Below are 13,993 nucleotides of genomic sequence, written 5' to 3'. Positions count from 1 at the left end.
GAAAACAAAGACCCAGAGAGACCAAGTGACATTTCTAGGAGCTAAAAAAAACACCCTGTAAATGGCAGAGGTGGAACTAGAGTGGCAGCGTCTATGTTCTAGACTCTTCTTATCATGCAAGACTGCCTTTTAAGAATATTACCCTTTCTCCGGGAGGGGGTCCTCCGGAAGTTTATTTCTGAAGCCCCCAGCCTAACATGCCGGCCCCTCTTCTAGGGCAGAAGCCCCCAGGAAGAGGCCCAGCTGTCTGCACCAGCGCTCAGCTAGCCAGGTATCATGGATGGAGCGGAGAGCAGATCATGTGGGGGGTGGGGAGCCTGCCTGGGACCCCGGAGGCAGGAGGACACCGGGCCCTGCTCCTTAGCAGAACTGTTTCCCACTGGGAGGATCCTGTGCTTCCCGGCCCTGCTCTGAGTCGGCACCCTGGGACTTGTTCCCACAGGGACCAGAACACTCGTGGCGTGGACGCAGGGTGCTGCCTTTGGGATTGGCATGCAAGGCCCTCGAGGGCTGGGCCCCGTCCTGCTGACTAAACTGTGGCTATCGGTGCTTCTAGGATGGTGATCTCTCTGCGACATTGAGGCCCAGTGAGATGGGTCACGTGGCTTATGACTAGGAGCATCAAGGGTTGCAGCTATATCCTCTGATTTCAAGTTTATGGCTTTTTTTCTGCAACTTTAAGAATGTGAAATCATCCTGATAAGGTCTGACCATAGCTTTGTCACATTTTTTTTTTTTTTTTGAAACAGAGTCTCACTCTGTTGCCCGGGCTGGAGTTGCCGTGGCGTCAGCCTAGCTCATAGGAACCTCAAACTCCTAGACTCAAATGATTCTCCTGCCTCAGCCTCCCAAGTAGCTGGGACTACAGGTGCGTGCCACTACGCCCAGCTAATTTTTTCTATCACTCTTGCTCAGGCCGGTCTCAAACTCCTGACCTCAAGTGATGCTCTGGCCTCGGCCTCCCAGGGTGCTAGGATTACAGGTGTGAGCCACTGTGCCCGGCCAGCTTTGTCACATATTACCCTCAGCTGTAAACCGGATCAAAAGCTTAGAGTCACATTCTAAGCTGTGCTGCTCACTGGCTGTGTGTCTTTGGCATGTTATTTAACCTCTCTGTGCTTTTTCTTTCCCTCAGCTGTAAAATGAGGATAATAACAGTCCCCATCTTTAGGGTTGCTACAAAGATGAAAGGACTCAGGGATGTGTAAAGTGCTTAGAATGGAGGCATGGAGGAAGCACCCTATTCCGGGAGCTGCTGCCATTTTATTATTGTTATAATTATTGTCACTGTCATTTCCACCATCCTGGGCAGCCTCCACAGGACAGTGCTGCATGCTTCCAAGTCCCCGTGGTTTGCAGCACAGATCTGAACATAAGAGCGTGTGCTCGCGTACATGTGCTGAGCGTCTGCCCAGCAGACTGACCCCAGTGAGAAGCTCAGCTCCCTCAGCCTAGGGGGCAAGGCAGCCAAGCGTCAGAGCCCTGGGGCCCAGGCAGCCGACTGTTTGCACCTCGTGGGAACACTCACTGTCTCTTCAGCTTGCTCCCCTGCAAAACGGGCTGGATACTACTTCCTCTGTCCACTGAATGCTTAGGAAAGCATGAGCTGTGTGTGCAAAAGGGCTTCGTGGAGGAACAACTATACCGAATTAATATTATTTTTTAAATCATCCTAGGGAGGGGCACTAGGGGTCCGTTTACAAATTATGGCATATGCTAGCCTCCCAGACTCAGGCTGAACTCAATCTCTAGCATCTCAGGGCCAAGCCAGGAGCTCCCTCCTCTCTGCTACTCCCACCTGGCCTCTTGCAGGCAAAAATGCAAACTCCCTACCTGCCCCCTGGGGGCAGTTCCATCAGTGCTGAACGCTGGCGGAAAAAGAGGTAGCATTAATTATTCATGTTCTCGCTTATTATGCTTCTCTCCCCCAGGAAACCCCCAGCTGTCCTAAAGGGCTTTGAAGAGAAGGGGCGAGAAGGAGCAAACCAAAACATAAGCCACTTTGTTGTGTGCCGGTGGGTCACACCAACAAAGGCTGTCGGAAGGCTGGGAGATGAGGAGGTGGGGAGGACAGGGACGCAACAGAGGGCAGTGGGATGGGGGCGCACCAGCTCTGCCTACCTGCTGATCCAAATACTCTAGGTTTCTTTGCAACTGAAGATCTAAAAGTTCATCCTACCCGGAGCCCGAGGCCCAGAGGCCACACAGCGACACAAACAAACAGGGACACACAAAAGAAAACAATGAAAAAGAAGCAAAGCGGTTAAGAGTTATAGCTGGACAAGGATAGGCCTCTCTCCCCGCCCTTGAGGAGGTCTGGGGACGGGATGCTGGCAGGTGACACTCCCAGGGAGAGGAGGGACGGACGGACTCCAGGCCCCAACTCCGTGTCTCCCAGGCCTGCCTGCTTGCCCTCCCTGGGAGAGTCGAGCACCCCCGGAGCAATGGAGGTAGGCGGCACTTCCTAGCAGCCCTTTCTGGGTGTTCTGGGAAAATGGGTGGTCTCGGATAGGTGTGTTTGCCAAGGGTCAAGGCTATGGAGTCCGCACACTGGCAGAGTGAGGGTCAGACAAGGGAGCAGCAGCCTCCTGGCCTCCTGGTGCTATATCATGGGGACAAGGATTCCGCCTGTCGGTCTCAGCGGTTCTCCCCCACCCACCTAAGTGCGTGGGGCGTCTGCGCCTGGTACTGTAAGTGGTGGCAAAAATTCTCAGGAGAACAAATTCCAGGGAGAGACACTGAGTCAAAAGCAGGGAGAAAAAGAGGAGATGCCACATGGACAATCTTCTCTTCCTCAATCGCACTGCTTGTCTCTTTCCCCAAAGGTGGCATTCCAGGCAAAGGACAAACTTGAAACAAATACACTTTAGGGAGAAGAGTGGAGAAGGTCTTGCCTGTGGTTGGGCGCACCCCAGTGCATAACCTAAGCCCCGGCCAGGCCCCTTCTCCCGCATGCTGGAGAGCAGAGTCGTGCCGAGGCTGGGAGGATCAGGGCATCACAGGCACCCGGATCTCATCCACGCTCCTCTGCCCTGTGTCCCAGGGGAGAGGGGGCACCTGGCGCCACACATGGCATTGGAGCTAGAGTCCTGGCCAGGAGGGAGGAGGCATCCAGAGGCTGCTCAGAACCAGAGGGGCCGGGCGCTGGGCACAGAGCATCCCTGGCGTCCGCCCCCGTTCAGCTCCGCTCTGGCGGAGGCAGACAGGGGAGGCCCTACGGTGGGGTGGAGGGCAGGAGAGGACGTACCATCTTATCGTGGACCGTGGGGGATGGTGGGTAGTTGTAGGGGAACAGTGCTGCAGGGACTGGCCGCCTGTCTCCCAGGTAATCATACTGGAAGAGAAACGGATCGCAGAGGTGAGGGGTCCGGCTGGGACACAGACTCCCCCCACAGTGGGAGCTCGAGGCTAGGGGTGTCTGTATTCGCTCCCAGAGCAGATGCCAAACCAAATGGATAGCAGCCCCCCGCTCACAGTGATCCAGCCGGGTCCTCAAGACTCGAAAAGGCAGAACCCTCTCTGCCCTCTTAAATCAGCATGGTTCCTGGCACGAGCTGGGCACGGGCACAGAGGGCAAGGTCTCCCCCACTCGGGGGGCGAAGCAATACTGCCGGGGACAGAGCCGCAGGCCAGTGGCTGCCCGGGCCACTGCCACAGGTCCCGAGTAGCTGGGACTACAGGTGTGCACTACCATGCCCGGCTAATTTTTCCTATCGCTCTTGCTCAGGCCGGTCTCAAACTCCTGACCTCAAGGGATGCTCTGGCCTCGGCCTCCCAGGATGCTAGGATTATAGGTGTGAGCCACCGTGCCCGGCCAGCTTTGTCACATACTACTCTCAGCTGTAAACTGGATCAGAAGCTCAGAGTCACATTCTGGACTGGACCAAACTGGATCTAAACTGGATCAAAAGCTCAGAGTCAGGTGCCCCCACATCTCCGCCTCTTCTCAGCAGATGGCCTTGGGCCTCCGGGGGTCTGGGGGGGCGAGGGCGAGGGGGGAGGGGCAGGCTGGGGGCTCACCTTGGGGGAGCTGATGGACCTCCGCATCACGTAGGCGGCGGGGTCGGCGTAGATGTCCTCGCTGCGTGGCGGCAGCCGCTCGAAACGGGCGCTGGGCGAGCGGACGGGGGAGTAGACGCGGGCGCGGCTGTAGGAGCCCTGGCTGGGCGAGCGGGGCACGGAGTGAGACCGGGGCTGCAGGGACAGGCGGCGCAGGGAGCTGGAGGCCGCGTCCAGCTCATCGTAGTAGACGGGCGGCTGCCGGGAGGGGCTGGGGACCCAGACGGTGCCGTCCTGCCGCCCATAGGCGGTGGTGGGCTCCTTCCACTCCCGCAGCTGGTAGGCGGGGCCGCCGCCGTTGCGGAAAGCATGGCGCTTGTCCTCCAGGGCCCAGGGCGGGCTGACGCGATCGTAGGCCGGCATGGAGCAGATGCTGTCCGGCCGCACCCCTGGCGGGTAGTACTGGTAATCGTCCGGGTATTGCGAGGAGTAAGGGCTGTAATACTCGGGGACCCTGCGGGACACGGGCTGGAACCTAGAGGGACTGAGAGAGAGAGAGGACGCTGCAAGGAAGGCAGGCAAAACCGGCACCCCTCCACCCACCTGCCTGCGCCCCAGGTCCTCCAGCCTAGCGCAGGGTGCTCCGGGGGAGGCTCGGGGCAGAGGTGAGCGGGAGACCCGAGCTCAAAGCCCCCTTACTCCGCCAGCTCCCCGAGGCGAGAAATTGCACCATTCAAAGCTTTGATCTTTGTCTTCTAAAAATAAAACAGGCCTAGGAAGAAACCTGAAGCCTTGCTAGCCATCTCCGACCCAATGTGGGACCATCTATCGGATGCTTCCCGGGAGAGGCAGATAGAGGAGGGTCTACCAGGCAGCGCAGCTTCCCGATAGTATGAGCTCATGGAGGACAGAACCAGAAGGTTCCTGGGACTGATCCCAAGTGAGGCCCTCTCCCGAGGGCAGGCCAGATCCCCCCACCCAGCCAGGCCCCCAGCAGTGAGCTGGTGAGCAGGGGCCGGCCACCAGGGGGCAGGTTCCTCCCAGGCCCAGAGGTCCCTGTAGCTGCCCATGCCGGGACGGAGCTGGTGGCCCACCGGCCCTGGTGCACACCATGGGCCCAACACGCATCTCCACGGATATGATTTGAAAGCCAGTCATGGGAGAGAGGAGTAAACTGGCCAAAGGGAGGACCAATGAGCTGCTTTGTTTGTTTTGTTTCTTTAACTGCATGTAAATAATGGCTTTCAAACGATTAGAGCTGCTCAAAAGTGGAGTGAGTTGGTCCGGGGGCGACTGAGTCCCGTGTTGGTAGAGGAGGTCGTGGGGGGTCTGTCCCACGGCATAGGCGGATGTCTGACTAGGACAACTTCGAGACCCCCGCCCCGGGCTGCTGTTTCCTGGGCTGCGCAGGACCCCGGGGAGAGCCCTGGGGCAGGCTGTCCCTTCTCCTGCAGGAAGTGGACCGGGAAAGCAAGAATGGGGCAGCGGCCAAAACCTGAATATGGATGGAGTCACGGGGCAGGGCAGGCTTTGGGCAAGCTGGGAGTCATGGGATTTCCTTGGTTTCCCAACTCGGCCTGGCTTCCAGAAGAATTCCAGTTGGGGATGCCTCTCGGGGTACCACCCCCTTCCCCTGCCCCGGCTGTGACTGCACCCCCGCCAGGCCTCACCTCCGGAGGTCTTCGGGCGGGGGCACCCCCCGGCGCAGGTTCACCCACTGCTGCAGCTGGTTCATGGAGCTCTTGCGCTGGGCGATTTTGTCCGGGTTGGTGCGCGGCGGAAAGCTCCGGCGGTGGCCCGCGCTGTCTCCGTCCTGAGGCGGGAAGGCCGTGCTCCCCGGCCGGCTCGGGGAGCTGTACTGCCAGCCGTTGGGCTGCGCGGGCTGCTCCCCACCGCCTGGCACCCTCGGGCCCTCGGGGTATGGGCTGCCCGGCTCTGAGGCTGGTTCCGGCCCAGCTAGGACGCCGTTGGCCTTCACCAGAGGCTCCTTCTTGACTTCCGGCCTCTCGGGCCTCCTCTCTGCCTTCTCGCAGCCCCGGCCGTCTCCCTCCCCTCGGGTCTTGGCCTCCAGCTCCGGCTTGGGGAGGCTGCCGTGGGGTGCCTGGTGGTGGTGCTTGCTGGGGGGGATGTTCTCCGAGTCTGGCTTCTCGTGGCTGCAGGATGCCAAGGGAGACGCTGTCAGTCACCCCAGCCCAGCGTGGAGGTGGGCGGGGTGGGGGGGTGGGTGGGAAGGACGGGCAGGACGGAGGTGACAGAACCAGGATTCGGTGGGTTCCAGTTCTGCCTTGCAAGTCCCACCGCTGTGTCTTCTCGCTCCCGCCTGAGCCATTACACAACAGAACCCACCCCAGGCCTGCTCCTGCCAGGCCCTCTGCCCTCAGGGCCTCTCTGCAGGTCACTCTCCACTCCCTCCGCCAGCCCGCTCTGAGCCCTGAGCCCCACCTTCAAGCTACAGCCGAGACTAACTCAGCTGGTCTTGCTTTTCTCAGTCGTCTGTCCCTGAGCCAGCCCGAGGTTTGTTTGCTCTCTCCTGAGGATTCAAAGCAGTAACCATCCTCGACGCCCCAGCGACAAAGGCTTGTCATAGCCCAGCTCTGTCTCCTGCAGAAAGTTACTTAACTGCCATGCACCTTTAGCTGCTCACTGGCAGAATGGGTATGACGATATCACCTCCCCTCCTAGGACTGCTGTGACATAAAACACAGCAGGGACCAGGGCAGAAACTGCTGCCTCCAAATTCACAGGCCTATGAACACACTAGCTCCCTTCTCCAAAACGTGTTTCTTCCAGCACTGCCTTCCGCCAGAACACAGGCTCCACCAGGGAAGGGACGTGGCAGGCTCTCCCCTCTTGTGTTCCTAGCGCCTGCTGCAGCGCCTCGCACATTTACATTTACAGTGAGCATCTGCGCAATGCAGGAATGGACTTCTGGAAGCACGCCCCTCGGCTGAAGCGAAACGCGTGACAATTTTCTCCCTACAGCTTCCCAGATTCGACATAGTCGAGCATCCCTGCCGAAACATTGCTTGATAAACATTTCTGAGACATGCGAATGGACTTGGAGTCTACGCTGTGAAACCCCCTGCTCTGGATCCCCGGTTACGCCTCGCTCCCGGCTCCACGCCCAGCCACAGGAGGGACAGACGCTGGGCCCGTGGGTGACGACGGGTGATGAGGCGGCCACATGTCGAGCGGTGACTACACGGCAAGCGTTTCGCACACGCTACACGCAGTCCTCGAGACAACTCTAGGGGGGAGGACTGTGGTCGCTGGTTTGGAGCAGAGGAAACTCGGGTTCGGAGAGGCTAGGTCCCTTACACGGAGCTCACGCTGTGACCAAGGGGCCAAGCTGTGCTGCAAACCTGAGTCCACTTTTTCCCAGAGGTTGTGTGCTTGGCACACACAGCCGAGAAAAACGAGCAAATGACCCTGACACCTTGGACCTCCGATGGAACGCGCCTTCTCTCCTGGCCTCCCCCAGCTCAGATGGAAGAGGAGGGGCTGGTCGGGGGAAGGGAGACCTCAGGCTCTGCCATCACTTAGGCTCCTGCTCAGATGCTCGGATACCAGGAGACAGTTCACACGCTATGCAGGGGTTCGAGCCGGCACGCTGGGCCCAGCAATAGTGCGGCGCCGGGCACTTCCTCAATCCTCCTCTTTCTCCTCTCTGCGCCCCCACCACGCCCAGGACCCCGGCGCTCACCCGTGATGCACGGCTTGGGGCACCGACTTCTGGGCTGGGGGGATCTGGACTCGGGCAGCCTCCCCCATGGCCTGGATCCAGGCCTCCTGCTCCTCCGGGCTCTCGGCACTGAAGAAGTAGGTGCGGACGCCGGCATGCTCCGCCTGTGGGGAGAGGCAGTGCGTGGAACTGGCCCCGGCCTCGTCCACCCAGCACACAGTCACCTGTTGGGAGAGGACACCAGCACCCACAGAGTGGGCGGTCAGTCAGGCCGTTCCCTGCACCCATGGCTCTTTCCCCCACAGGAGCTCAGGAGCAAGGAGACGGGTAGCCCACGGCTGTCCCACGCGCTCCAGCTGGTATCCAGATACCTGCCTTGGCTGGCCCTCTGGATGCCATTAGGCCACCCAATATAGCCAGGTAAGTCCACCTGCCCCACCTGAGACGATTATAAGCAGGAGGGACAATTATCTCACCCACTCTCCCATCAAATCCCATGTTTCATTTGAAAGGCAATTACCCGATGTCTGGGGGAGATGACCCCCCGAGCACATGCCAATCTCAGCCCCAGCTTCACCACTGAGAAGCTGGCACTGTCTCCTCCCCGTGGAGGGACACGGGCATGCAAGGGCATGCACTGCACACAGACAGAGCACACTACCTAGTTGGCGGCTGCGAGCAGGCACAGCGGGCGGGAACCCAGAAGAGAGCTCCTGTCCAGAGGAAGGGTCCTCACGTGGCCAGAAGGAGGAGAAGCAGAAAACAGGTCAACCAACACCAGAGGGAGAGACAGAAGACCACATGGCAGGAAACATTGAGGAGCACAGGGAAGGGGGAAAATTCTGACTGTCCCCTTCTACTCAGTGTCACCCTTGGAATGATGGCACCCAGCAATGCCCAGTTCAGCCTACCACGGGGCGGAAAGTGGAGAGCTTGCACGGTGGAAATCTGGGCTGGTGGTAGAGGGTGAGTCAGGGAACCCCAGTGCTAACCCAGGCTCTGCTCCCGACCAGCTCTGCGACTGCAGACAGGTTGGTTGCTTTTCTGCTCTGACCTTAATTGATGCATCTGTGTAATGGGGAGGGTCTGCCTGGTGAAACTCGAGGAAAAGAGGCCGCAGGACTAGATTCTTTCGGGGACCTCGGCATACTCCCAGGTGAGACCCTTAATCTCCAATGAAAATCAGGTAGCCCTAGTTTATCTCTGTCAAAGGGGGAATCTAGCAGTGACCGAGGGTCTCAGATGTGAGCCTCACTCCAGCCTCTGACCCCTTAGGTGCTCAATCCTGGGTCTCTGGGGGTTGGGAGAGGAGAGGGCATCTCTGTCCAAGCTCAGGGCTCTCCTACACAGTGTCAAACCCACACCCTCCGCATGCTTTCCTGGCTGGCCCTCGTGAAGCCCCCCGCCCCCGACTGCAGCCAATCCCACCTCACCTCTACTTGCCCCCGGCCCTCAATTTCTTCCTGACAGGAGCCCTCACCCGGGAAGAGGCGGGGTGGGCCTCCTTGCCGGCTTCACCCTCCTGCAGAGCCCCAGCGCGTGGGCCGGCTCAGGACGGGTACGGTAGATGCCGGGGACATGCCGACAGCCACTGGAGCCGCCGGGAGGCAGCCGGGACGTGAAACCGCACGGGGGCAGGGGGACCAGGGATCTGAGCACGTCCTCTGGGTGGAGAACACACGGCCATTGTAGGGAAGAGGGACACAGGCAGGGCCGGGGGGTGTGTCCCGGGGCGGGCGGGAGAGGGCAGCGGATGAATTCATCCATTCAGCGAGCACCCGGCGAGCGGCCTGTATGCGGAGCCCGCGGGGACACCCGTCCCAAGGAGGGAAAAGACACGCTCTTGCACTTGAAGAGCTCACGGTCACGCCGGGGGACAACACATGCCAAGGAAACAAGGAGAGAGCAAAGGCAAAGGAACAAGTGCTGTGACAGGGGACGGCAGAGGGCCTGGGAAAAGACAGGGCTATTGACGGGAGCCGGGAGGGGCAGCGGCCTGGAACGATGACAGGGGCCAGGGGAGGCAGGGGCTGTCCCTGTGGGGCGAAGCCCACCGAGCCTGTGCGCGGCGGCGGGTCGGGAAGAGGTTAAGGCATTAGCCGTGCAAGCGTTCCGCTTGGTGGCCGCAGCAGGACAAGCCTCCCGTCTGTCTCGGCTCCCCTCCCTTCCCTGGGGAAGGCCACTGAATAGCCACAGTCAGAACCCTTTGTGGGCCCAGCCCTGGGGCCGGTTTTAAAGAGGCCGAGCGCTCCAGGGGCAGGGCGCGGGGGCTGGCGGCAGGGGGCTGCGCCAGTCACTCGGGGATGTTTATCTCACGCCTGCCGCTGGCAGGGCTCCAAGCCCGAGTGCGTGTGTGTCTCTGCACAGGCCTGGCGGGGAGGGCGAGACCGGCTGTTTGATTACGTGTGGGGGTGTGTGCGTGCCCGTCTGTGTACGGCGGGACCGCTTGTTGTTGGTTCAACAGCCTGTTCCTATTTCCCCAGCTACAACCGGCTGCACGGAGGCAGAGTTCTATTAACTGTTCATCCTGTTCACACCTCTGGCATACAAGACCCTGGGAGGCCAGAAACTAATTATGTGCCAAATAAGTCCCTGCTTGTTCCCCGCAGCGGGACCTGTGCATGCTGGCTCCCCGTCTTTTCTGGGGCCAGGTGACTGGCGTCAGAAGGACAGAAGGGGTCAGAGTCCCTGAGGCCCTAGATGCTCAGAGACTGGCCTGGGGTGACCGGCAAGTCCTGTCCTCGCACGCCATGATCACGGCTCTGGGTCTGAAGGGTCTTGGGCAGCGACTCTCGGCTGAGGGGGAGAGGGCTTTGTACTAAGACAATGCGTGGTTGCTACCATCATTTTACACTTGGAAAATGAAAAGGAACCTATGATGTCTGCATTTTAAAATACAAAAAGGATGTGGGATGTTTATGGTTTTTAATGGGTCATGAATTTTTAAATGTGGAAAAACACCGGCCCGGGATGAGCCAGCTGCGGGCGCGTCTGTGCCGGGTGATCCCCGGGGGGATCAGAGGGAGTGACAGCGAGCAGGCAGGGGAGTCCCATTTTCCTGCCCACTTGTTCTCTCCAAGGGCTGTCTACATGGGGCTTTGCAGCTCTCGACTGCAATGACACTCAACTCCTAATTTTCTCTGAAGACTGGAATTTGAGGAGTTTGACTCAGAGGGAGGGGTCCGACTCCCTGGGAGCAGGTGGGGAGGGAGAAAGCCTGTTCGGAAAAGATCTCAGAGCCCACCAGCCGCGCCCCTGCCTCTGCCAAGACGGACTTCCCGGGGCAGGCTGCTGGCACGTGGTCCAGGGGCTCAGAGCGTAACTATTTCCTCCCCAGGAAAACCCCTGGTCCCACTGAAGCACGCCTCCACTGGCCTACTCTGGGGGGCCTGACCCCCAAGAGAAGAGGAGGGGGTTCTGGCAAGCCTCATCTCAGCCTTAAGACAGACTCTCCTAAGAATTGGGGGCCACTGCCTCCTCCTTCCTCCTCCTCCTCCTATGCCACCACCACCATCACGACCATCACTGCCACCACCACCACTGCTCCACCACTTGGGGTTCCCCGGGGAGCTGGGTCTTGATCCTTCTCCATCCCACACGCTCCAGAAGGGCAGGCCTGCCCCCCACCCCACGTGACCCCACGTGACCCCCCATGACCTGGGGAGAGCGGGGCCAACTGACCTTAAACGTGTGCTTGCGGCTGATGTTGTCCGAGGGCTGCACGGCTGCCACGCGGAAGCTCAGCAGCGGGATGCTGCCCAGGACGCTCTCCTCCTTCTCATCTGCAGGGAGAGAGCACACGGGGTGTGCACGCGTGTGCACGGTGGGGGGCGTGAGGAGTGTGCTGCCCTGGCACGACAGACACCGCTAAGTGTCCGCTGCTCACCTGCTGCGCGTCAGGCACTCGGGGCCACCAGGCACACTCCGAGAGACGCACTGCCAGAGCTGGGGAGTGCGGTGGCCCCGCACGTGCCGCCCCTGACGCTGGGACCGAGGACGTGGACGAGAGGGAGGGTGCCCACCCCACTGGAGCGAGCATTCCAGCGCACCGACAGACAAGGGAGCAGCAGCCGCCGTCCTGGGAGTGTTCGCGCAGCCAGGCGCCGTCCCAAGAGAAATGCCTGACCGGACTTCACCCTCCCAACAAGCCCACGAAGAGGCACTGTTGTTCTGCCCATTTTACAGGTAAGGAAGTTGAGGCACGGAGAGGTTAAGCGATTTGTCCAAGGTTACTTAAGCGGTAACTGGTGAAACTGGTCTCTCAACCCAAGAGTCTACTCCGAAGACAGCATCCGTGACCACTGTCCTGTCTTGCCTCACTAAACGAGACCACCCCGGCAGGGACACGGGTGACGGGGTGACGGGACAGGGCATGGCAGAATCGGCCATCCCACCTCCCGCGCTCCGGCTCCTCTGGGTAACTCTGGCTAAAGTGCTCCCGGGCACCCGGCAGCCCGCTTTGCCCTGTCCTGTTGAGATCCTTCCGGGTCTCCACGGGGAATCGCACTGCGTGGAGCCCCTGGCCCCTCCGGCCCTGGGGTCAGGTGGGAGTCTGGCTGTCCCATAACTCACCCGGGGTCCCCAAAGGAGCCCCACGGATCGGATCGGCTGCTCGGGGCTCCCAGCTGCCAGTGTGAGGTGAGAGGGGGCAGCTCTGTGGGACGGTGGGGGGCAACTTGGAGACGTGGCAAGACCCCCCTACTTTGCTGGGACTGCTGCTTATTCCCCAGGTGGAGGGCTCTGAAAAACCTCCCTCGAGGGTTCAGAAGAAACCTCTGCAGGGCTCACAAACTCCTGGAGCCCCGCTTCTCCCCTCCTCATCACGGCCTCGGGATACGTGGCCCCGTTCAGCTTCTCCGTCTGGACCTCAGCGCGGTGCCCAGAGGAAGGGATGGGCCGAAAGAGCACACGGGACTTGGGGCTGGACCCCCAGCTGTCTTCAGGAAAGCTGAGGCTGTCACCCTCCAGAGGAGACGGACCCTGCCTGGCAGAGTCCACCCAGCGTGTAGGGACTGTCCTGAGACCACCTCTCTGGTGGACAGTGACCCCCATTTCGGTATGTCATGCCCTTTTGGGTTCTCAGCTCTTGGAGGTCCTATCCTTACTGCCAGTTCCAAAGTCTCTCCTCTGCAGAGCCCTTGGCTTTGCTCGCAGTTTTTTGTTTTTTGAGACAGAGTCTCATTGTGTTGCCCGGGCTAGAGTGCGTGGCATCAGCCTAGCTCACATCAACCTCACACTCCTGGGCTCAAGCAATCCTCCTGCCTCAGCCTCCCGAGTAGCTGGGACTACAGGCATGTAGTAACCATGCCTGGCTAATTTTTTCTATATATTTTTAGTTGGCCAATTAATTTCTTTCTATTTTTAGTAGAGACGGAGTCTCGCTCTTGCTCAGGCTGGTTTTGAACTCCTGACCTTGAGCGATCCTCCCGCCTCGGCCTCCCAGAGTGCTGGGATTACAGGCACCAGCCACCGCACCTGGCCTTGCTCCCAGTTTTGTTCCCACTGTGGCTCCAGTGTGGCCCTGGGTCCGGGACTCAGCACTGGGGTCCGGACCTGGGCAGGTTCTTCTCCCCCCAGTCTTGGGCTTTCCTCTGTAACTGGACCCGGTATACCCAGCCCTTCCTGTTCTCTCTCCTTGGGGTTCAGGTGGCTGCAACTCAGGCACCAGGGACAACAGGGCTGGGGGGGGGGGGAGACGGGTGTCACTGGGAATGGCCTTTCGTTTGCCAGAGTTAATGATTCACTGAATTGCTCCCAGGTGGCCTGAGGAAATCAGGGCTCTGCCATTCTGGGGCAGGAAAGTGGAGGAAACAGCCTCTCCTGCCTGAAAATAACTTTACCCTGTCTCTTCTCACCCCTCGTGCCTGTTCCTCCCACTGCGTCAGCCAAGCTCTGGCACCATTAGGGCCACCAAGCCTCGCTGGTGCCCTCTGAGCCTGCCTCGACACAATGTTGCCGTGTAGATTTTAAAAATAGCTTCCCAGAGGCTGCACCAAAGATCTTTGTCCTCCTTTTGTGTGTGAGAGAGAGAGACAGTAGGGCTGAGCGATGGGTGGCCAGAGAGGGTAGAAGCCGGAGCATACTCATTTACTTAGGGTTGAGCACCTACTATGTGCCACCTCCCGGTTTCAGGTGCAGTGGATACAGAAGGGACCAAAACTGGCGACAATTCCTGCCTTCGTGGGTGGGACCGTACATTCCAGCCAGACGGGAGAGAGATCGGCACACAACTCCAATTAGCAGGTGGCCTACTAGCAGTAGCCGGTGACCTTCTGCTCTCCACCTGTTTCCTCTCTGCCCCGCCCCTGCCTG

At 59.8% G+C, this 13,993-nt stretch overlaps 1 protein-coding gene across 16 annotated transcripts in view; it reads right to left on the bottom strand.

Moving 5' to 3' along the window:
* Positions 1-13,993, bottom strand: part of PLEKHA6 (pleckstrin homology domain containing A6) — a 138,619-nt gene that overhangs the window by 20,706 nt on the left and 103,920 nt on the right. For 10 of the 16 annotated variants that reach the window (XM_012758965.3, XM_012759001.3, XM_075996932.1 and 7 more), the window contains 6 exons: positions 11,363-11,463; positions 7,703-7,905; positions 5,670-6,152; positions 4,021-4,543; positions 3,248-3,334; positions 2,122-2,175 (listed from right to left, as the gene is read on the bottom strand). In XM_012758965.3, coding sequence (XP_012614419.2) covers positions 2,122-2,175; positions 3,248-3,334; positions 4,021-4,543; positions 5,670-6,152; positions 7,703-7,905; positions 11,363-11,463 — 1,451 coding nt within the window. The remainder of the gene's footprint in view (positions 1-2,121; positions 2,176-3,247; positions 3,335-4,020; positions 4,544-5,669; positions 6,153-7,702; positions 7,906-11,362; positions 11,464-13,993) is intronic. The other 6 variants (XM_075996929.1, XM_075996931.1, XM_075996933.1 and 3 more) reach the window with 4 other exon arrangements.

This window comes from Microcebus murinus, chromosome 23, assembly GCF_040939455.1.
Source record: "Microcebus murinus isolate Inina chromosome 23, M.murinus_Inina_mat1.0, whole genome shotgun sequence".
Lineage (NCBI taxonomy): Eukaryota > Metazoa > Chordata > Mammalia > Primates > Cheirogaleidae > Microcebus > Microcebus murinus.
This window is presented reverse-complemented; position numbering and strand designations above follow the sequence as displayed.